Below are 24,150 nucleotides of genomic sequence, written 5' to 3' on the forward strand. Positions count from 1 at the left end.
CCCCCCCCCTTGCACACCGTTTTCAATTAATGAAACGCGGACGCGAATCTCTTTCCGCCCTCCGTGACCGATCGCTTTCGACCCGGATTACACCCGTTTCTGAAAATTATTCCATCCCCGTTAAAGGGATTTCCACGATATTACTTTCTTCGAAACACGCGAGATTTTCCTCTTCTCTCGCGTTTTTAAAAAAATCGTCCCTTTCGGTTAAGCTTGAAGCAAAGAGATGCTAATACGGTCAAGTTGGATGGTGTCCTCTCAATTGCAATCAGTCTCGAGAGTTCGTCACCGACTGCTCTCTCTTCTTCTCTCGTTTCATCGCGTGTGTACACAGGAGAGATACTGTGAAAACCGTGTGTGCATACGTGAAATCGAGGAGCAATTACCTCAATCTCGAAGAGAGAGAGAGAGAGAGATCGTTCGTGATAAACGTTTATCGAGAAGGGAGAGGTTGATCGGCGTGGCGATAGGCTCGAAAGGCTTAAGGCCAAGTATCCTAATCTCAATTATCGTAGGACCTAGATGGAACCCTTTATCTAATCTCTCCCTCTTTCTTCCACCCTCGACTTCAACCCGAACACCCGCGGGCCATCGAAATTACGCTAGTTTCCACCGTTGCTACTCGTCTCTTATTCAAATTATGCTTCGTTCCATTACAGAGAGAGAGAGAGGGAGAGAAGGTTCGATTTATTCGAAATTCACGTTTAGAGGAGGAGGTCACGGGTTCGATGCGTGTAATTTTCTCGCGGAAAAGGTTTCGCGCATACGCGAGAAGGGCTGAGGAAATTTCATGGGTCGCGGTAATCTGATTCAGAATTCGTTGCAGCTGACGCCTTTCAACCGCAGAGAATCGTGAAACCGAGAGAGAGAGAGGAATTCCGCGAGAGATACGACAGGGATCGATTTGCCTTCCCTCTCCCCTCCACCATCGTCTCGTTTCGAATTATATTTTCGACAACCTTCTCCATTCTCTTCTCGCCCGATCATAATTCTCATTTCAACTCGACTCGAAACTTTGATCAATTGTCCGTTAACGTGGGATCTCGAACAAAGGGGAACAGGTCTTGGAAACGTGGCTGGTTATTGCCAGATAGATGTAAAGATTTCGGTCGAAGAGCGTACAATCACTCGCTTAATACCACTCGGACACCGTCCAGGGGATTTAAACTCGGGAATTACGATACTTCCGGCGTTACGAATGAAATCGTACGTTCGAGGAATTTCCATTTCCCACGAAACCGTCGGGGATAACTGGGTAGGCTACGCCTTCATATGAACTTGGAATATATCACAGAGAATATTTCTTAGGGGCTTGACCATAATAATCGTTTCACTTCGAACAGGAGGATTTCTTTGATGGAATTTAGAATAAATTTGGCTCTTTCTTCTTCCCTCCAAATGAGAAGACGATTCGTGACGAATTATTTATATGACTTGTTCTCGCCTTTCGATCTTCGTGAGCCGAGTTTTAAGAGAATTGAATCAGAAAACGGAACCTGGATTTTGAGGTTCAGACACAATCAGCACATGCGCCTTTCTAGGCCGCGTTTCGTTTCGACGATGCGCCTCTTCCTTTCGAGATCGAATTCTCCACCCGAGAATCAACAATTTTATTTTTATCCCACCGATCGATCGATGCACCAATGTTCCTTCCTTCCTTTCTCCAGATCGACTGGATTATATATTCGAGGGGAGCAAAGTTGACTAATCGTTGAAAATCGGACGGTTTTCGATTGGCCGTTTAAGCAGGAAAATCGGATATATTACAAGAGCGAGTTGAAAAGCTGATCGATAGCCGCGCACGGATGCGTGGAATTACGGAAACGCGTGTCGGTTTCATCGTCCTTTAATTGACGCACGTTGAACGGTAACGGAGTGGTATCGGCTTTCACGGAGCGACGAGTTACATCTGGATACGTTATTCAGATATCCTTCGATCGTATAAACACGCAGGATCGAAGCGGAGGTGGGGGGGGGGGGGGATCGCAAACGAACTGTCGTCGCCTCGCGCGACGGGGGCCACGCGACTCGCTAGTTTAACATCCTCCCCTCCACGCGTCCGTTTCTCCCTCCCTCCCCTCGACAACCGCCGGGATCGCGAAATTCAATTTTCTCGGTCGCGGTTCCCCTCCTCTCCCCCCAATCGCCGCTTTCTCGCTGCAAGAAACACGCTCACTCCCTCTCGGCCATCGCTCTCCCTCGTATACAATTTTCGGAAAAACGAATTTCCGCTGCGTTCAATTTCGCAGATGTTTACCCAGCAACGCGATCCGCTCGAACGCGCTCGTTCCTTCTTTCTGCGTATCTTTGATTCCTAGGGATCGAGGATGTGTATATGTATAAAGGGTGTCCAAAAATTAAAGGAAGATTTGAATCAAATATACAATTTTTCATCGCCTTTCCGCATAATCGTGGATGAATTTCGTCGATACGATGTTTGATTTCCTCTTGCGATGCGCGTGTGCTTGTGGGATCATCGATCTTTCACTTCGAATAACTCCTAACCTAACCTAACCTAATCTAACTTAGTTTAGCTTAGCCTCACCTAGCCTAACCTAACATAATCTAAACTAATATAATCTAACCTAGCCTAACCTAACCAAGGCTAACCCAACCTAACCTAAACTAACCTAATCTAATCTAACATAACCGAACCCATAAGAAGAAATCTAACGGCGTTAAATCGCACAATCTAAACGAGAGAGTACACGTGTTGTATCATATAACTCAGCTGTCAGAGCGTAACCCTAATCCTAACCTGGCTTAACCTAGCCTAGCCTAGCCTAAACAAATCTAATCTAATCTAACCTAACCTAGCCTAATCCAATCTAACCCAATCTAAGTTAACTTAGACTAATCTAACATAATCTACCCTAACCTAATCTAATCTAACCCATAAGAAGAAATATAAACGAGAGAGTACACGTGTTGCATCGTATAACTCAGCTATCAAAGCCCTAACCTAACCTAATCTGGCCTAACCTAGCCTAGCCTAACTAAATCTAATCTAACCTAACCTAGCCTAATCTAATCTAACCTAACTTAACCTAACCTAAGCTAACTTAACTTAACCTAATCTAATCCATAAGAAGAAATTTAATGGTGTTAAATCAAACAATCTAGAGAGCCAATTCTCATCACTGAAACGAGAGAGTACACGTGTCGTATCGTATAACTCAGCTGTCAGAGCGTAACCCTAATCAACCTAACCCAGCCTAACCTAACCTAGTCTAGCCTAATCAAATCTAATCTAATCTAAACTAACCTAACCTAATCTAACCTAACTTAGCTTAGCTTAACCTAACCTAGCCTAACATAATCTAACCTAACCTAACCCATAAGAAGAAATCTAAACGAGAGAGTACACGTATTGTATCGCATAACTCAAACTTCTTTTTTTCAGGGTTGCCAACAACTTATGGCGGCAAATTCAAATCTTGCGTTAATTTTGGAACACCCTTTATACATATATATATTTATAGGGATCGATGAGAACGAGAGAGAGAGAGAGAGATGGGTAGATGTATTATATCTCTCGAATTTGAGGAATGGAATTTTTCTTTTTTCTTCCCCACTCTGCCAATTTAAATATTAATATATAGGTTAACGAGATATTCGTCGGGAATAATCACGGTTGAAATATTTATGGTATTTTGAAAGCCCCTTTCTCTCTCTCTTTCCCTCTCTCTCTTCGAATCTATATAATAATAATAATAATAATAATAATTCTCCTCCTACCCATCCATTATTGCTCCATTCGAGATTGTTCGTTCGCGACAAGGGAAGACTTGGAAAGATTCGAGGGACGATGATGGGTTAAGTTAATCGTTAAGCGGCCTCGTCGAAGCGGCGGATGGGGATAAAATCGGACGAAGAAAGGGAGAATTGGGGAGAGGGGGGGAGGGGTAAACAGAGGTAAGTGAAGTTAACGACGGAGCAAGAAGAGCGGCAAAAATGACCCCGGGAAAATTACCGCACGCGAAACGGTTTAATGTCCAAAAAGACGAGCGCGGACGGACCCCGGTTACGGAGGAAAGGGGGAGGGCACGCGAGCAAGACGAAGCGAGAGACGAAGCGCAGCCGCTTAATGACCATTCTGTACATCCGTATCTCTCTCTCTCTCTCCAATCCTTATCTTTCGTTTTTCTTCTCCTCCATACTTCTCTGTACGGGAAGAAGGGAAGGGGAGGGTGCCGCTGGGACCATTATCCGTAATTGCTTTCCTTAATTCGATGCTCGTTGCTCCGCGAAAAAATTTTCCCTCCGCCACATCCAAGAAAGAAGGAAGGGTTAACCCTTGAAGGGTTGACAGGAAGAAAGAAAAGGAGAGGGATCTTTCTTTTCCAATTATCGACACTTGGCGTCGAATATGAAAACCAGGGGAAGGGGATGGAATCGTAGGAAAGAGCTATTTAAACGCCGCAAGTTTCTACCCAATGTCTTAATTACGCGCTAATCGACTTTCGAGCCGGGCTTGTCGTTTCGCCGATCGAGTTCCAACGAGGATAGCCGAGAGGAGAGCTTGTCTCGTTCTTTCTCTCTCTCTCTCTAATCGAAAGATAATCAAATGCGGTCTGAGAGAGAGAGAGAGGAAAAGCGTAAGTAATGGTCGTTTGTTCTTGAATGTCGAGAAGTTGATGTACGAGAAGTCGGTTGGGCGAGAGAAGACAGACGGAGAGAGAGAGAGGGTAGTAAGTAGCGACGGTGGTGGTAAGCGCGCTCGCTCGCATCTCCCGCTTGCAAATTGATAGACGCCGCGGCGACCGTAAATCACTTTACTGACAATTGATTTGGTGCCCTCCGTTTTACCTCGTTGTAAACTCCACGCCATCCCACGATATTTACGATCGCGCGTGTTACACACGACGTCGCCTCGACTTATCCGCGACAAATCTTTTTACATTTTTCTTTCTCCCCTATCTCTCTCTCTCTCTCGCCGATCATTTTTTCTATCAGCTTCTCTGTCGGGATATTCGATGGAAATGAATAAACGCGTCGTCATAGAGGATTATTTACGAGTTGCTCCGTTTTTGTTTGTAACCAGAGTACCAATAGCATTTGGAAATAAAAAGAATCATCCTTTCTAAAAACATACGGTCCGTGTTAAAATCAATACTTTTTATTATTATCTTTTCCTTTACAGAAGTCGAATATTTCGATTTTCGAAAATTATGGACGAATCATTTTCGGATGTATATATATATATAACGGCCTAAGGTAACACGTATACACGTAATGGGTGTGGTGCATACGTCTCGCGGCGTGTTGTCTCGAGGGTGGCGATTCGTCTTGCTTACTAACCTCGTCGTTGACACCACCCACCCGGGAACAGCTACCATCCGTTTCAAAGGCGGCGCAGGAGCCAAGGCACCGACCTTGCCTCGCCGAATCCCCCCGAACGCTTTGTTAATCCCCTCGACATCGGTCACTATATCGATCAGGGTCAACCTGACGCACCTCGTTTCTCTTCGATCAGAGCTTACGCACCACGTTTCTTTCGTTAGAAGCGAGTCGAAATTATTGTAATTCAATCAACCGACTTTGACGAGACGGATTTTTCATAATTTCTCTCGATTTTAAAGATACACAAAAAGCGGAACAATTTCTCTTTTACCGGTGCGTTTCTCGGCATCCCTGTAGGTGACCTCGCTGAGAACGACCGGTTGGCTGCGACCCTTGGCGTTCACCGCGTACACGGCCACGTGCACCCCCGCCTCGACCCCAGCCTCCAGTCCAGCGAGGGAGAAGCTCGGCTCGTCGGCGTTGGAAACGTTGTAGAGGGGTTGGCCGGTGGACAGGAAATCCACGTCGCCGTGGTACACCTCCAGGATGAATTTTTGCGGAAGACCTCCATCGTAGCCGGCCACGCATCTCACCTCGACGCTGGTGTACGTCTGGTTCGCGAGCGTGCAGTTGCGCACCGGAAACGGTTTTCCTGAAACCATGGTCGAAGGTTGAACGGCGTTAATGGCATTTCAGAAAATGGAGGGATCAAAATATTTCTCTCGAATTATCGGGGACGAATCCTTCTCCTCGTCGTATTGTATTTCGCGGGGCAAAAGTTGACGTACTTGCGGAATATTAAAACGAGCCGGCGCGTGAAATTGCTTCGTAAAGGATTTCAGTCTTGGCTGCCCCTTTAGAACGTTACGATTGTAAACGGACCGGGGTCCGCCCTTTTAACTCGCAATATTCCTCGGCTACTTTGCTCTACCGTCCCCAAGCTTTCGCCAAAGCTTCGTCAAACGAGGGGAGGGGCTGGCTCTCGTTATTATCACCAAGCTTTTGTCAACCGCACCATCAAACGAACGATGAAAATTATTTCCTCTATCGGTCGAATTTATATATATATCTCGCGATACACTAATAAAGAAATCTCCACGTTTCTCTCGTTCGTTGCACTAATATTACACGCTTTGTGCCCGCTCTACAGGTTGAGGAAGGGAGGGATGAAAAATGTTTGCGAGTGTCTACGAGTGGCAAGGATTTAACGGATCTCTTTGTTTCGTGCTCTCTCGCTTCTAAATAAAATTTCCCTCGCTTCTTAAACGGACAGCTGTCTATACGAAAATAAATATCGTTCGTCCTCCCCTTGGATCCTTCGACTTTATCTTCTTCCTGCTCTTTTTTCCTATTTACAGATCGCCCCTTCATTCCCTGATTCTTCAATTTATTTTGCTTGGCAACTAAGTAATTGCGGATTTCACTCATAGATGGCTTCAGTTGAATTTTTAGGTTTGCTGGCGTAATCCAAATGTAAAACACATTTTGTTATTTGACAGTTGGCAATTCAGCTGTCAATCGGCCACCAGTTTTCCCGAGGATATCTTCCCCGATATCTTCCCCGATATCCCTTTAACGTTGTCCAACATCCAAAAGGGAAAAGGGGTAAGGCAAAGATAATTTTCTCCATCTTTCGTTAATTTTCCTTACTTCATAAAGAGTGACACTCTTTTCTCGATTCTCAATTTTTTCGAAAACGCATGAAATACGTTTTAGAAAATTTAACCGTTCAGATGAGAGGAAGAAAGAAAAGGAGAAGGGAGGCTTGAACAAAAGGCTTTCTCGTTTGACAGGGTATAAAAGGGAAGATGGCTAGGAATTCTCGATGACTCGCTTTCATCTTTCCACGTTGACTCGAGCAAGGGAACTTTCGACTACTCTGGTCCTCTTAGCTCGGAACAACGTTGATTAGCCATTATTCGAATTTCGTGAATTTAACCCATGCTTCCTATTCGAATATATTGGGTTGGCAACTAAGTAATTGCGGATTTCACTCATAGATGGCTTCAGTTGAATTTTTAGGTTTGCTGGCGTAGTCCAAATGTAAAACACATTTTGTTATTCGATAATTGGCAATTCAGCTGTCAATCGGTAAAAAAAGTTTTTCGATCGGTTGCGTAGTTTTCGTTGAAAAATGGAAAATCAAAAGGAACATTATCGTCGTATTTTGCTTTTTTATTTCCGCAAAGGGAAAAACGCGTCGCAAGCTCACGAAAAGTTACGCGCTGTTTATGGCGACGAAGTCTTAAAAGAACGGCAGTGTCAAAATTGGTTTGACAAACGAAGACGAAAACGCATTGGTCGTCCAGTTGAAGTCGACGACGACCTAATCAAAGCGATAATCGATTCGGATCGTCACGGTATAACTCGTGAGATTGCGGAGAAGCTTCATGTATCGCGTACGTGCATTGAAAACCGCTTAAAACAACTTGGCTATGTTGAAAAACTCGATACATGGGTTCCTCACGAACTGAAAGAAAAGCGTTTAACGCAACGCATTAACAGCTGCGATTTGCTAAAGAAACGTAATGAAAATGATCCATTTTTAAAACGACCGATAATTGGCGATGAAAAATGGGTTGTTTACAACAATATCGAGCGGAAAAGATGGTGGAGCAGGCCACGTGAACCAGCTCGAACAACATCAAAAGCTGGTATTCGTCGAAAGAAGGTTTCGTTATCAGTTTGGTAGGATTACGAAGGAATTGTCTATTTTGAACTCTTACCACCCATCCGAACGATCAATTCTGTCGTCTACATCGAACAACTAACGAAATTAAACGATGCGGTTGAAGAAAAGCGGCCCGAATCGACAAATCGAAAAGGTGTTGTATTCCATCATGACTTTGGTCACTCGGCAAAAATTATTGGAGCTTGGTTGGGATGTTTTGTTACATCTGACTATCTGATTACTTTTTGTTTCGGTCTTTACAAAACTCCTCGAATGGTAAAAATTTCAATAACGATGATGATATCGAATCGTACCTGATTCAGTTTTTTGCTAATAAAAACCACAAGTTTTACGAACGTGGGATTACGATGCTGCCTGAAAGATGGCAAAAGGTCATTGATCAAAACGGGCAACACATTGCAAAATTGAAAAAATTGTCTTTGATTTTCTAAAAAAAATCCGCAATTACTTGGTTGCCAACCCAATAAAAGACGCTTTTCCTTCGGTTTTCTCTTCGACGAAAATTCGGATCGAAAATTCTATAAACTTATTCGAACCACAGGAAAAATGGACGCATATATACATATTTTTTATTTTCCTTTTCCCACGAGGCAGTCGGCGCGCCGCCTCGTTACACTGGCCGTTATTTAATCAACATCGGGGGCCGAGGGTAATGACGTTCTCGCGTCAGCGATTCTTTTCTCTCGCTTTTTAAAAATTTAGCTACGTCCACCGGAAATCTGGCGGAAAACAAATTTTTCTTTTTCTTCCCTTCCCTTCTCTCTCTCTCTCTCTCCAAGGGGGGGAACAATGCCTCGAGAGTAACGAGCTTACGAACTTTCTTTGAACCGCGCTTCCACGTTGAATATATATATATATATATATATATATATATATATATATCTTTCTTCTTGCCGCGCAATATCCAATATACCGATATAACGGACAGATTCGAAAATAATTTCGTTTGCTCGAGGACCGATTTCCGGCTCGCTGCGGATGAATGAAACTCACGAAAGGTTAAGAGGAACGACCGCCTCGATCTCGCTCGTAATATACGTTTCTTTAGAAAAATTATTTTCAATCCTAAAGTTTAAAGATTGAACGATATCGTATTCAAATTTTCAATTTTCCACTTTTTATCGAATCAAAGTCAAATAATTGTTAGAAATAGTAGTTTCGAAACGAGCAAATCTTTCCTCTGAATCATTTCGAAAAATCTGTTCAAAAGTAACAACAACAATTTTTGGAAAAATACGTAGGCGTAGTTAGCGATCCAGATGGACGGATCTTTTGTTCGTCCGATAATTTTTTCGCCGGACAAAGATGAAAAAAACAACGCGATGAAAATTCGAACAAAGAAGAAAAAGACTTCGATTTAAACCGCGCGTATATATATATATAAAATACACGTACACGAATATACGCGTGTATTCGTCGATACGTCAATACGTTTTCGGCGCGTCAACGTCATTCTCGATCACGCGCGGATAAAAAGACATCGAGGCGGTGGGAAAATCCGCTCGCGGATTAATGTCGATTTACCGCTCGATGATTGGTGGCATCGCATTGTACGCGGGGGCGATAATTCCCGAATATCTGTCAGGATTTTCGACCTCTCCTCTCGTGCGAGGCGCATCTCGAAAAAGGCGCCTTGGAAAATTCGAGGAACGAACATCCACAAAATGGCGCCTCCATTCCCTCTACTTTTCCCTCTCTATATATATATATATATACAAAGGGTATTGGATCGTTGTTTATCGTTTTTCACCTAATAATCGCTATTAATTAATTTCATTTAAATCAAATTTCCATCGATATCCAATGATACGGTATATATAACGTTTATTATAATTTGTCGACACTCGCGTGTAATAATAATATTCTTCGTTAATCGAATTAACGCGTTGATATTAAACGAAACTCGAGTGGGGATGGTTAATCGATTTTGTCGAAACTTTTAATATCCTATAATAATCGTGATATGTAATATCAATGGCCAGGAAGGAGAGAGAAGGGGAAAAAAGGAAGAGAAGGTGGCAAAGGAGTCGATAGAGAGAAATATCGGATAAGTGGTCGGTTAATACCTGCGAGGAGGGGGTTGATTAACGATCGCTTTCCAACTAATTGGAAGGATCTTTAGACGGTGGAACAATCTTGGTTTCGAAAGGGTAAATAATTGAGGCGTTAATAGTCTTGGCGGTTTTGCCCGCAGCCCCAAGGGTAACAAGAATGCGCCACCTCTCGAATAATTCACGCGTCCTTCCGTCCTGTTATTCCCCCTCTCCCTCTCTCTCTCTCTCTTTTTTCTCTTTTTCTCTTCCCATTCGATTCCCCTCGCGCACTAAAAAAAAAAAAAAAAAAAGGCAGGGATCGAATCGGACAAATTTCAACCTCGGAACGATTTCGAATATCATCGCGCCGCGTCGCATGCAAATGAAAACGGCACGATCGATCCTAAACATTTCGGGATTTCCCCGTTTATCCAGACAGATTCCAATTGTTTTTTTTCCCCTTCGAAATATTTTCCACCCACAGTTTCAAAGTGTCTTATTTGCATTCTTGGAGAGGCGTGAAACGCAAAGGGGAGGGGGGGGGTAGTTTAGGAGGATTTTATTAACTCGATTTCGGGTGGAAGGGGCGTAACGTTTACATAGGAGAATCCGTGGTGTAAATACTTACCGGCCGCTATCAGCTGGAAGAGACACGGCCTCGCCTGCCTGCCCACCGAATTGTCCGCCCAGCACGACAGAGTGCCGTAATCCAGCTCTGTGGTCGGCGTGTACCTGAACACGCTCACGCCGCTCGACGTCTCCATCGAGAATCTGCCCTGCGCTACTTCCAGCGTCTCCCCGCTGTTGTTGAATTTCCAACGGAAATTGTGCGCCGGGGGATCGGCCTCCACTTTGCACGCGATGTTCAACGACTCGCCCCTCGACGCCCCCACCACCACGATCCTGTCCTCCTTGCACACTGGCGCGACTGGGGAAAAACGCGTGTTAACATTTAAAACTTTGTCCGCGGATTGAAGTTTACCTACTATTTGGAAGGAATTATAAAAATAAGAAATTGTAATATTCTAAGGTTCGAATATTCGGGTAAATGTAAATAAATGAAATGTTTAAAGAGAAACGTTTTCTCGATTCTTATCTTATTATTATAATATTCTAATATTCGAATATTCGGGTAAATATAAATGAATCTTTAAAGAGAAACGTTTCTTATCCTTTTCTTTTCTTTTTTTCCACAGGAAGAGGAAATATTAATAATATATAAATATATATATAAATATTATATTCTAAATATTATATTATATTCTATTATAAATAATATTATTGAAACCAATTTTATGTTTGAAACTCATACTATTCTCAACGTTTCTATCATTTGTGTTCATTTGTGATGAGGTGAACAAATTTATAATATTTATAGAATTAATATATTTGTAATATTCGAATATTCATATAAATATAAATGAATCTTTAAAGAGAAACGTTTCTTATCCTTTTCTTTTCTTTTTTTCCACAGAAATATTAATAATATATAAATATATATATATAAATATTATATTCTATTAATATTTCTAAATAATATTATTGAAACCAATTTTATGTTTGAAACTCATACTATTCTCAATGTTTCTATTATTTGTGTTCATTTGTGATGACTCGAAGTGAGCAAATTTATAATATAAATTTATAATATTTATAGAATTAATATATTTGTAATATTCGAATATTCGTATAAATATAAATGAATCTTTAAAGAGAAACGTTTCTTATCCTTTTCTTTTCTTTTATTGCAGAGGAAATATTAATAATATATAAATATATGTATAAATATTATATTCTGTAAATAATATTATTGAAACCAATTTTATGTTTGAAACTCATATTATTTTCAACGTTTCTATCATTTGTGTTCATTTGTGATGAGGTGAACAAATTTATAATATTTATAGAATTAATATATTTGTAATATTCGAATATTCGTATAAATATAAATGAATCTTTAAAGAGAAACGTTTCTTATCCTTTTCTTTTCTTTTTATTGCAGAGGAAACATTAATATCTGTAAATAGTATTATTCAAACCAACTTCATCTTTGAAACTCATATTATTCATTTGTGATGACTCGAGGTGAGCAAATTTATAATATTTATAAAAGTATAATAATTCTAATAATCGAATAATTCATATAAATATAAATGAATCTTTAAAGTTAGATGTTAATATCTATAAATAATATTATTGAAACCAATTTCATCTTTGAAACTCATACTCTCAACATTTCTATCATTTGTGATGACTCGAGGTGAGCAAATTTATAATATTTATAAAATTATAATATTCTAATATTCAAATAATTTATATAAATATAAATGAATCTTTAAAGAGAAACGTTTCTTATCCTTTTCTTTTCTTTTTTTACAGGAAACATTAATATCTGTAAATAATATTATTGAAACCAACTTCATTTTTGAAACTCATACTATTCTCAACGTTTCTATCATTTGTGTTCATTTGTGATGACTCGAGGTGAGCAAATTTATAATATAAATTTATAATATTTATAAAATTATGATATTCTTATATTAGAATATTCGTGTAAATGTAAATGAAATCTTTAAAGAGAAACGTTTCTTATCCTTTTCTTTTCTTTTTATTGCAGAGGAAACATTGATATCTGTAAATAATATTATTGAAACCAAGTTCATCTTTGAAACTTGTATTCTATTTTCAATGTTTCTATCATTTGTGTTCATTTGTGATGACTCGAGGTGAGCAAATTTATAATATTTATAAAATTATAATATTCTAATATTCCAATATTCGTGTAAATATAAATGAAAGAGAAACGTTTCTTATCCTTTTCTTTTCTTTTTATTGCAGAAGAAACATTAATATTTGTAAATAATATTATTGAAACTAACTTCATCTTTGAAACTCATACTCTCAACGTTTCTATCATTTGTGTTCATTATTGTGATGACTTAAAGTGAGCAAATTGGTATGAAACAAGTATTTCATCTTGGACACTTACTGAATACTAAAACAATAAATTACAATATTATATATATATATATATATATAGTCCTGTCAATCTTCTCTCTCTCTCGCTTATTTTCCACGAGATTCAATCCGAAAGTCCGTTTCTTGCGGATATTCCCCTCCGAATCTGCTGTTCGAAATGATCGAGAGAGAGGGAGAGAGATTTAGACAGGTTTATGGGTGGAAAATTTTCCAACCATGGCTCTCGACCAGCCAGCCAGTTTCGTCGAGAGGAGTTTCCTCGAAGGTAAGATTCTTACCTTCTCCCGTCCAATTTATCCCATCCAGCATTCATTCCTCCTCCGCATACGTATCTTATTCGAAGGAAGCCTTTTTTCCATTAGCTGTACACTCGACGAGGGCAATGATCGTAAAAGAGAAATTAGACGAACGAAATTACCGAGGTATTGTTATTTTCCTTTTCTCTACGACTCTATCGAGAGACAGAGTTTCGAAACAGGGGGGGGGGGGGATGGATTGACGAATTGAAAAGAAAATAAAACTCGTCGAGGAATCATGGCAGGAAAGTAAAAGGGGTATTTCCACCAGGATAAGGTAAGGCAAGTTTATGAGTCGGAGGGCAATCTTGCCGGAGGGCAATTTGGCGAGCTTCTTAACTTATATCGATTCCCTTTTTTCGCCATCCGGTTTTTCCAGATAGATCCAAACTTGAACTTTCGATCGATATTTTAATCCAGTTCTCCACATCGTTATGGAGACAGATTTCTTTCTCTTGACAGGTTTTTTTCCCCCTACAATTGGAATATTTCTAACGTTTTCTCGAGAGGAGAAATTTTTAGCAACCCGTTTCCGAAGGAGAGAACGGTGTTTACGAGAGAGATTTTTAATAATAAAAACCGAGAATGGCAGATGAATATGGGAATGGTTCAACGAAAGGATACTACTAATAATGAAAAAGAGCTGCAAGAACGTTAAAAAGGAAAGGGAAGCAGTTGAAAGGATAAAAAATGCAGTTGGTGGCGTGGTGAAAGAATTCGAGGGATAAAAAATACAGGAGACTTAAAGACTGTGAAAGAGCGGGGGAGAGAGAGAGAGAGAGAGAGCGACAGTTGGGGAATAACAAGCCACCGTAAAAAAAACATGACCGAAATAATAATCGTGAAAAATTAAATTCGCGCAAATGAAATTTCTAGCTAGGATAAAAATTTACAACTAAGGTCCAGTAAAAGAAATTGCTCCTTGTTATCCTATCCACTGCTTCAAGAAATATATATAGAGAGAGAGAGATGTAAAGGATAACGATATCTTTAGAGTTGGAAAGATATCAAAAGTGAAAATGTGACACGAAATACATGACCGATAGCGTATCACGTATAGGCGCTATCTGGATGAGTTATGGTCGGTCATCTGGACTGACGAACGAGCCTCACTCTCTTTATCCGTTTAATTCGTTTCCATTCATTTTTTTAACGGGATAAATATTTCCCGTCATTACTATCATCTTTCCTCCTTTCTTCTTTTTTCTCTCTCTCTCATTTAGAAAAAAAAATGTAACCAACGAACGCGAAATTCAATTGGAAAATTGTATCGGAGGGGAATAAATATAATCTCGATTAAAAGGAAAGAAATTGGTCGATTGAAACGCGAGTTCGATGAAAATGGTCGATACGGAGGGAAACTTTTGTTACCGACCGAGAATCGGTTGACGTTTCCGTGTAATTAACGGCCGAGAAGTCGTAAACAGTCCTCGTTAGCCGTTTTGTAATTCGAGATTGACGACAACGAATTACCGATTATATCGAAACGAAAGCGCGAACGAAATTTAATTATCATCCGTGTCGGGAAACATTTTAAGAATCGGTGCCCTTTGATTTCATGCCCTTTCGCCTTTTTTTCCCCTACGCTTAATTGCGGCCAACGTTGTGACTGCGTCCACGTTCAAAGAACTTTGCAAAAGAAAGAAAAAAAAAGACAGGAAGAAAAAAGAGAAGAGGAAAAGAAAAAAAAGGGAGAGGAAAAAAAACTGCTCATTCAATAGCCCTTTGAACCACTCGTCCGTTTCCTCTTTTCCGTCACGTTTGTCCGTAGTTACAAAGAACCAGCTTTATCGGATGATTTACATCGAATCGCGAGTCGTAATTTCCCCTCTCCCTCTTTTTTCGCAAAATTAATCCAATATCACCTCTCTATTAATGTAACAATAATTCGTATATAAGCAGATAACTTAAACTTACGCAACTGATCGTTTCTTTTCGAACTCGACGATTTTGTCTCCCTGTTCCATTCGAAAGCAAACGAAACGCACAGTTTCGACAGAAACGGCTGATTCGCGAATTTTACGAACTCGCCGCGCCACGAGTGGGGCGCTAGCGTCGCGACACACGTTACGCTCGTTCCTTGGAACAAAACCCTATTTCGCTATAATCACAATTTAATCATCGCCCCGTTCCACGTCGAAATTTCCATCCAAGTCGATTCCAATTCGAAGGAAACTATAGATTCGTAGGAATGAAGGGAAGGGGGGAATGAATGAAGCCAAATGTCATTCCCAGCGATCGAAGCGACGGCTTCGTAATAATAATCGGCGAGCGGTCCAACTTCGAACTAACTCTCGCGAGAGATTGCCTGTCCCCCCACTCCTCCCACCGTAACGAGGCCACGCGTCTAAATATCTACACCGTAGTCTTCGACGTGACGTCCGTACGTGTCGTTTCGCTGTATTTTTTACTTACTCGCTTTAACCCTCGTCTTAAGCGGGGTCAAAGTATCGGCGTAAATGGAGTTTCGCGTGCGAAACAGGTAGAAACGAACGAGTTTAAAGTGTGTATATTTGTGTTCGGATATATCGGCGAAACGAAATGGCCGCGATTCGAATCGAGGAGTGTTTTTGTTTTCGTTTCTCGACGATATCCAATTCGTTCGCGTTCTCTTTGTTCCCAAAGAGAGAGAGAGAGTTTGCGTGGATGGATTGGATTATGAAAAATTTAACGCCGAAACTAAGTTGAAATATTCAGAGGAATAGGAGGAGTGGGATAGAAATTTGGCTTTCATAAAACACGACGGTGGTGGTGAACTCGAAAACGCTCGAAACGCGAGCTTTCGAGAGAAATCCTCGATTAAGTCTGCTCGATTAAAATAAAGTGCCGCTCCGAGGTGGATCGGTTTCAAGTGGGTTTCCGTGACGAGCTGGCTGGCGGTAGGAGGGGTGGGGTGGGGGAAATACTCACACTTGACGCGAAAATGAAGAGGCTCGCTTCGAGTTTCGTTCAGGTCATTCGTTGCGGCGCACACGTACTTGCCGGCGCTACTCCTGGTCACGCTCTGAAGCACCAGGCTCTGATTCGACCAGATTATCCTGGCCGACGTGTTGTGCGCCAGTATCTGGTTCTGAAAGCAACAAGAGGTTCCGTTTTTTTTTCAGATAATCCTTGGAATTCTCTCTATTAATAATAATAATAATAATAATTCTCGAGAAAGGAGGGAAAAAAAAAAAGGAAAATGGACTCCTTCCTCTTCGTTCGTGCAGTTTGAGATTTCGAATCGCGATTCTCGTTATCCCTGGCGATAAATTAGAGATAAACATGCGCCCAGCCGTCTTCCTCGATTCCATTCCCTTATCACCGCCTTTTTCCCCTACCGAATTTTTATAGGCAATTATATCGACGAAAGGCTCTGACCCACATCTCCTCGGATATGGAGTATATATATATATATATATATATATATATATATATATATATATAGAGAGGATAAATTCTTTATTATTGCGAGCACGAAGGAAAGAGATTTGGGAGGAAAGAAGTCGATAACTTTTACGATCGGCCGATGTTTCGCTCCCCTATCTTTCTTACAAATTTATCCGTCCTCCAATCCGTCGCGACGATAAAGATAGAGATAGAAGGTCTTCTTCTTGTTAGTTAACGTTTTCTGGGAACCACCGTACTCCCTCTCCGTATTGTAGGCGAATAATAAAGCGGTATTCTTTATCACCTCGAAACCCTTTGACATCGTATTCCTTTGTAAAGATCGACAAGGAAGGCAAGGAGAGAGAGAGAGAGAGAGAGGAATATTCAGGCTGACGGCTTATCAACCGTCGCGGAGCGCATAGCTAAGAATGATACAGCGGTGCACTTAGTTGTTTAATCAAACTGGATGAAAAGAGCGCTAGTTTCGTTATCTTTTGTACTGTTCCACCCTTTTGTCCCGGCTAACGAGAAGACAAAACGAATGCATTTGGTTCAAGAATTCCTACCTTTTCCTACCGGAAAAATTAACATGACAGCAGAAAGGAAAAGAAACGAGAACAACGACCGCGCGTAGGAGGAATTGTAATTTGGAAAAATTCATATACCTTTCGATAGATTGAAAAGAAAATACACCTCCACGTATCCTCATACATATTAGAATCGAATAAATTTAATCCTTTCTCTAAGAAAGTTAAAAGTGAAGGAGACAAAAGTTTCTTCTCCCAAAATCTTCTCTTTTCAATTAGAGAGGAAAGGAAGTTAGCCAGTGGAATAGGCATTGGATTAGACAGCCAACAAATAGAATGGGAGATGCTTGGACTTGCGAGAACCAAACGCGAGAGAGAGAGACTTGTTCTTCGCCTTTATCTCCTTTTTTCCATATTACGCATTCCCTGTCGGAATTCGTTCGCCCAAGATAATTCGAAATCGATTCGAAACGGGGCCGTTTGAATGGCGTGGATCAAGGATTTCTTCCATCCATCCATTCCTCTTCGTCTCCGCTTCGTCTCTCCCTTCCCCTCCTTCGATTGTTTTATAATCTCTACGAGCGGAGGATTTCTTTTCTCTTCCTTGGATCCGGTTAATTAGCCCTCCGTTTCGATCGATTCTGTTCAGGAGGAGGAAGGGGAGGAGTCGTCGTTATTCTAATTCGCGGCGATCGATCCGCGCGGATGAATTAAAAACGGAAACGGGAGAGGGATTGGGAATCGTTTAATCGGATGGAATCGATCGGAAGGATCGAAAACACGGGAACTCGATTAAACCTCGAATCGTAATCTATGGAACGGGGCGTTCCGCAGTCCAGAAGCTTTAGCCCCGCTTAGCATAGGTTAAGCTTCGGTTAAGGCCACCGGTTTCGACCCTTCGATTCGCTCCTCCAGTCAAGACTTATATATATATATATTCTCCCTCTCTCTCTTTTCGTTTCTCGTATTATATTATATAGGAGAATGTTCATTCGTGAAACGACGGAACATTTCCCATTTTACCCAGAGGAGAAGGGAACGTTGGATAAAATCAGGAATAAACAGAAGCTGCTCGCTCGCTCGATGCATCGATAACCATCTCGTGGAGAAGTCGCATATTACCCATCTCTACCTCGCTACGGGAGAGGAAAGTTGGACGTTTCCATTTCTTCTATCGCGTCTTCCTTTCTTCTTTCTCCTGTCTTTTATCGCGAACGAGCCGATTCCAATTCCTTTACAATTTTTCGTCACAATTATATAAATTATATCAAATGATGTCCCAAAATTAACGCAATTTGGAATATAACACATCGTCCAAATTTTTCATCACCTTTTTGCAAAATCGTGGCTGAATTTCGTCGATACAGCGTTTAATTTCCTCTTGCAATACACGTATGGTTGTGGGAATAACATGGATCTTTCATTTTAAATAATTCCATAAGAATAATCCCTAACCTAATCTAACCTAACCTAAGCTAAGCTAAGATAACTTAACCCAACCTAACTTAGCTTAGTCTAATCTAACCTAACATAATCTAATCTAATCTAACCTCACCTAGCTTAACCTAGCTTAACCCAACCTAACCTAATCTAATCTAACCCATAAGAACAAATCTAATGGCACTTAAATTGCTTAAATCGCACGATCTAAACGAGAGAGTACACGTGTTGTATCGTATAACTCAGCTGTCAGAGCGTAACCCTAACCTAACCTAACTTAGCCTAACTTAGCCTAGCTTAACCAAATCTAATCTAACCTAACCTAGCCTAACCTAGCCTAGCCTAGCCTAGCTTAACCAAATCTAATGTAATCTAATCTAGCCTAACCTAACCTAATCTAACCTAACCTATAAGAAAAATCTAATGGCGCTTAAATCGCTTAAATCGCACGATCTAAACGAGAGAGTACACGTGTTATATCGTATAACTTATCTGTCAGAGCGTAACCCTAACCTAATCTAACCCAAGCTAACTTAACCTAACCTAACCTAACCTAACCTAACCCTTAAGAAGAAATCTAATGGTGTTAAATCAAACGATCTAGGGCCAATTCTCATCACCGAAACGAGAGAATACACGTGTTGTATCGTATAACTCAGCTGTCAAAGCGTAACCCTAACCTAACCTAACCTAATCTAGCTTAACCTAGCCTAGTCTAGCCTAACCAAATTTAATGTAATCTAAATTAGCCTAACCTAATCTAATCTAACCCAAGCTAACTTAACCTAACCTAATCTAACCTAACCTAACCCATAAGAACAAATCTAATGGCGCTTAAATCGCTTAAATCGCACGATCTAAATGAGAGAGTACACGTGTTGTATAACTTAGCAAAACGTAACCCTAACCTAGCCTAACTTAGCCTAGCCTAGCCTAGCCTAACCAAATCTAATCTAACCTAACCTAGCCTAACCTAGCCTAGCCTAACCAAATCTAATGTAATCTAACCTAGCTTAACTCAACCTAACCTAACCTAATCTAACCCATAAGAACAAATCTAATGGCACTTAAATTGCTTAAATCGCACGATCTAAACGAGAGAGTACACGTGTTGTATCGTATAACTCAGCTGTCAGAGCGTAACCCTAACCTAACCTAACTTAGCCTAACTTAGCCTAGCTTAACCAAATCTAATCTAACTTAACTTAGCCTAACCTAGCCTAGCCTAGCTTAACCAAATCTAATGTAATCTAATCTAGCCTAACCTAACCTAATCTAACCCATAAGAAAAATCTAATGGCGCTTAAATCGTTTAAATTGCACGATTTAAACGAGAGAGTACACGTGTTATATCGTATAACTTATCTGTCAGAGCGTAACCCTAACCTAATCTAACCCAAGCTAACTTAACTTAACCTAACCTAACCTAACCCATAAGAAGAAATCTAATAGCGTTAAATCGCACGATCTAGGGGGCCAATTCTGATCACCGAAACGAGAGAGTGCACGTATTGTATCGTATAACTCAGCTGTCAGAGCGTAACCCTAACCTAACCTAACTTAGCCTAACTTAGCCTAGCTTAACCAAATCTAATCTAACTTAACTTAGCCTAACCTAGCCTAGCCTAGCTTAATCAAATCTAATGTAATCTAATCTAGCCTAACCTAACCTAATCTAACCCATAAGAAAAATCTAATGGCGCTTAAATCGTTTAAATTGCACGATTTAAACGAGAGAGTACACGTGTTATATCGTATAACTTATCTGTCAGAGCGTAACCCTAACCTAATCTAACCCAAGCTAACTTAACTTAACCTAACCTAACCTAACCCATAAGAAGAAATCTAATAGCGTTAAATCGCACGATCTAGGGGGCCAATTCTGATCACCGAAACGAGAGAGTGCACGTATTGTATCGTATAACTCAGCTGTCAGAGCGTAACCCTAACCTAACTTAACCTAACCCATAAGAAGAAATCTAATGGCGTTAAATCGCACGATCTAGGGGGCCAATTCTAATCACGGAAACGAAAGAGTGCACGTGTTGTATTGTATAACGCTCCATATTTATTGACCCTAAACTCTCAGCTCAGTCAAACTGTTCTTTCTTCAGGATTGCCAACGACTTGATGCAAAAATGGCGGCAAATTCAAATCTTGCGTTAATTTTGGGACATCCTTTATACAAATATATATTTATAAGGATCCTTAGAATGAGAGAGAGATGGGGAGATGTATTATATCTTTCGAATTTGAAATTTTCTTTTTTCTTCGCCACTCTGCCAATTTAAATATTAATATATAAGTTAACGAGATATTCGTCGGGAATAATCATCGGTTGAAATATATTTATAGTATTTTGCGCGTGAAATTCAAATCTTGGGACACAGATCCCTATGGATCCCCCCTCCTCGATCGTTCGAAAAGAAAAGAATCGAAAGAGAGAATTAAGAAGAAGGGAAGAGAGTTTGTGTACGAAACTACGGATAACGACGACGCGTCGATCGTTCCGCATGCTCCAGACAGCATGTATAATGAGCTCGTAAACGCGCGAGCGTTAATTACGAACGCCTTAAGGATCGTGCCCCAGACTCTCCTCCCGGGTTATTAATTCGATTTTCCTGTACGGTTTCCCCGAAACCGAGCCGCGCCCTTCCCTTCCCTTCCCTTCCCTTTGATCCATCGAGGAGCCGGGCGGGGAAGGATCACGGAACCCCGTTCCCCTTCTTCTAATCAGATTTCGCCAAGGAGTAAACGGGGACTAACTTTGTCCCCTCTAAATCCATTCACCGGGATTTGGATATTCCATCGGCGGTCTAACTCGTTTAACCCCTTCTCCACCTTCGTTTACATATATATGGAAACGCTTCCCCCTAAAAATAAAAGAAACTGAGAAGAACAGGACTCGTGAAAATTCCATTCTACAGTTTCTCCTTTCGAGTATATGCTTCGATAACTCGACGATTCACAGTTTTCTTCCAATACTCTCCTCGATCTCTTCCCTGTACGATAGAATTCACTACTTCGTTCGAATCGTATACAATTCGAAGTGGTTCGACGATAATCGATGGCGTTTAAGAAACGTCGATGGATCCTCGTAGAGGAAAAAGTTAAAAGTTGCCCGTTTGAAGGCGAGGTTCTGGTGGTCTGGAAGAGAGTTCTGGAACGGAGCCCGAAAGCCCGGCGGCTTCGTTTCGAGGGTTGGAATTACTCGTGGCACGTGGTACATCCACGAGCGTACAATGGGCCAACGGCATTGTCTCGCGCCTCGCCGTTACATAAAGTAGGTGTTAACCTGTCCCTTCCCTTCTATTCCGCGCACGCATCCTTCCAAGGTTGGCCCGATAAACGGAGAACGAGGGAAATGGGACCGAGATTTCCACCTTTCTTCCCCTCCCTTTTTTGGTTAACTCGCTCACCGAGCAAACGAGCGAGATACTATCGTCCGATTACGAGGAATTCTTTCGAGGATCGAGTCGAATATCCTGCCGTAAGATTCATCGAATTTCTTCTAGCATTTCGATCCCCAATTTCTCCAAGATATATATATATATATATATATATATATATATATATACACAGTGGTCGTCTCTTTAAAGGAGAATTCTGTCGCGCGATTCCTCGGTCGATGAAGGAGAGAGAGAGAAAAAGCGGCTCAAGTAACCCCTCCCCTCAAGGAAAGGGAAGAGGAGGGTGCACTGATTCCTTGAAAAATTGCCAACAACTCCAGCTTCCTTCCTTCCTTCCTTCCTTCTTCTCTAAACGAAATTATTTATTTATCTTTCTCTCGATTATCGCGAATTTATCATCCTCCTCTATTCTCTCTTAACTCAAAATCCGAATCGGTTGGACAAAAACGTTAGATTTGAGAAGAGAGAAGAGGAAAGTGTTAAAGCAAGACATTATTTGGAAGCAAAGGGAGGATGTATACAGTTGTATTTTCGGCCAGTGAACACGTGCTAATGCGAACGAAGCAGAAGAAGAAGAAGAAGAAGAAGCATTGAACGAGCAAGGTTTAAAGAGTGGAGGCAGGTATAGATCGCCTCCAATTCCTCTCCTTCTTTCGGGACGTGCCTCGCCGATAAAATGAAATTTATCCTCCCTTATAAAAATATATTTCACTCCACGTTTTATTTCCAAATTTTCTTCCTTTTCCAAAAGCCTCGAAAATTCTTCGTTCCTTTATATTACTCAAGATCTAACCAATCTGCAAGCTTCATTAACCCTCCTCTTTCTCTCTTCAAATTCAAATCTCTTCTCGATTCAGTCACTCGTTTCTTTCCTCCCTCGAATGATCGATCAACGAATCCTTCTCCCTTCTGAAATCGATGTACGCCATCCAAGGACGGCACATTTGATGCATTCGAGCTTGGCTTTCTTCTCCTCGTAGCATTTTCGAAATTTTGTACAACTCCACGTCTTCCGCCGACTTTTCCTCCCCCTTGGAGAGAAAGAAAGAAAGGAAGGAAGATCTAACCAACCTGCAAGCTTCATTAACCCTCCTCTTTCTCTCTTCAAATTGGTATTCTTCCTCGTCTCTTTCTTTCCTCCCTCGAATGATCGATCAACGAATCCTTCTCCCTTCTGAAATCGATGTACGCCATCTAAGGGCGGCATATTTAAGGAGATGATGCATTCGAGCTTGGTTTTCTTCTCCTCGTAGCATTTTCGAAATTTTGTACAACTCCACGTCTTCCGCCGACTTTTCCTCCCCCTTGGAGAGAAAGAAAGAAAGGAAGGAAGGAGGGAGGGAGGGAAAAACTTGTTGCGCTGTTGGGAAGAAGGGATTCGATTTCGAAGAAGGGATCGAGTTGAAATTGATCCGACCCCTCTAATCCTCCCCGCATTAAGCCATCGAGAACACTCGCCTCGACTCGATCGATCGTCGCAACAACGTCCGTATTGAGAATCAAATAACAATCTCGTCGTTGGAAGGAATTCGGAAAGAGAAATTTTCGTGTCGAGATTAGAAAAGGTATTCTCTTCTTGTATTATATTTAGGAGAGGAGGAGGAGTATTAATAGGGTTCTTCCGGTTGTCCAGTCGGTCGATCCACTTTGCCAGGAAAGATGAAGAGAATCTTTCTCCTGTTCAACGATTGGCTCGTCGATACTTGGCTACAGAACCTCTCTATTGTCCCGGTGAATGGTATAGCCAGTCTAATCACTGTACCCTATTATATCAGGCTATCTCCTTCCTTTATTCCTTTACCCATCCAGATATTCCAATTCTTTTTCCCCCCCTCCTGTCTTTACGATCGTCGTCGTTGGAGAGGTTACGCCTGCCTCGAAGCGTTTTTTTAAGACCGACAATTCGGAATACTGGGATTGATCGGAGAATGGAACGTGTCGATGGCCTCCCATAATTCCTAGGCAAACGTTCTTTCGATCGGGGAGAGAATAGTTTTAATCGTTTATTCGCTTTTTATTCGAGTTACGAATTAAAATTCTACTACCATAAATTTCAATCGTGATACTATTCCAATTAATAATATTACTTCGCTAATCAAATTTAATGAAACTGGAGATATA

General features: G+C 41.0%; 1 protein-coding gene across 3 annotated transcripts in view; it reads right to left on the reverse strand.

The window, feature by feature from the left end:
- The window catches only part of LOC411116 (nephrin), a 235,484-nt gene that overhangs the window by 12,229 nt on the left and 199,105 nt on the right, over nt 1-24,150 (reverse strand). For all 3 annotated transcript variants that reach the window (XM_026441039.1, XM_026441040.1, XM_026441041.1), the window contains 3 exons: nt 16,194-16,353; nt 10,637-10,936; nt 5,615-5,935 (listed from right to left, as the gene is read on the reverse strand). In XM_026441039.1, the coding sequence (XP_026296824.1) occupies nt 5,615-5,935; nt 10,637-10,936; nt 16,194-16,353 (781 nt within the window). The remainder of the gene's footprint in view (nt 1-5,614; nt 5,936-10,636; nt 10,937-16,193; nt 16,354-24,150) is intronic.

The sequence above is a fragment of the Apis mellifera genome, linkage group LG5 (genome assembly GCF_003254395.2).
Source record: "Apis mellifera strain DH4 linkage group LG5, Amel_HAv3.1, whole genome shotgun sequence".
Lineage (NCBI taxonomy): Eukaryota > Metazoa > Arthropoda > Insecta > Hymenoptera > Apidae > Apis > Apis mellifera.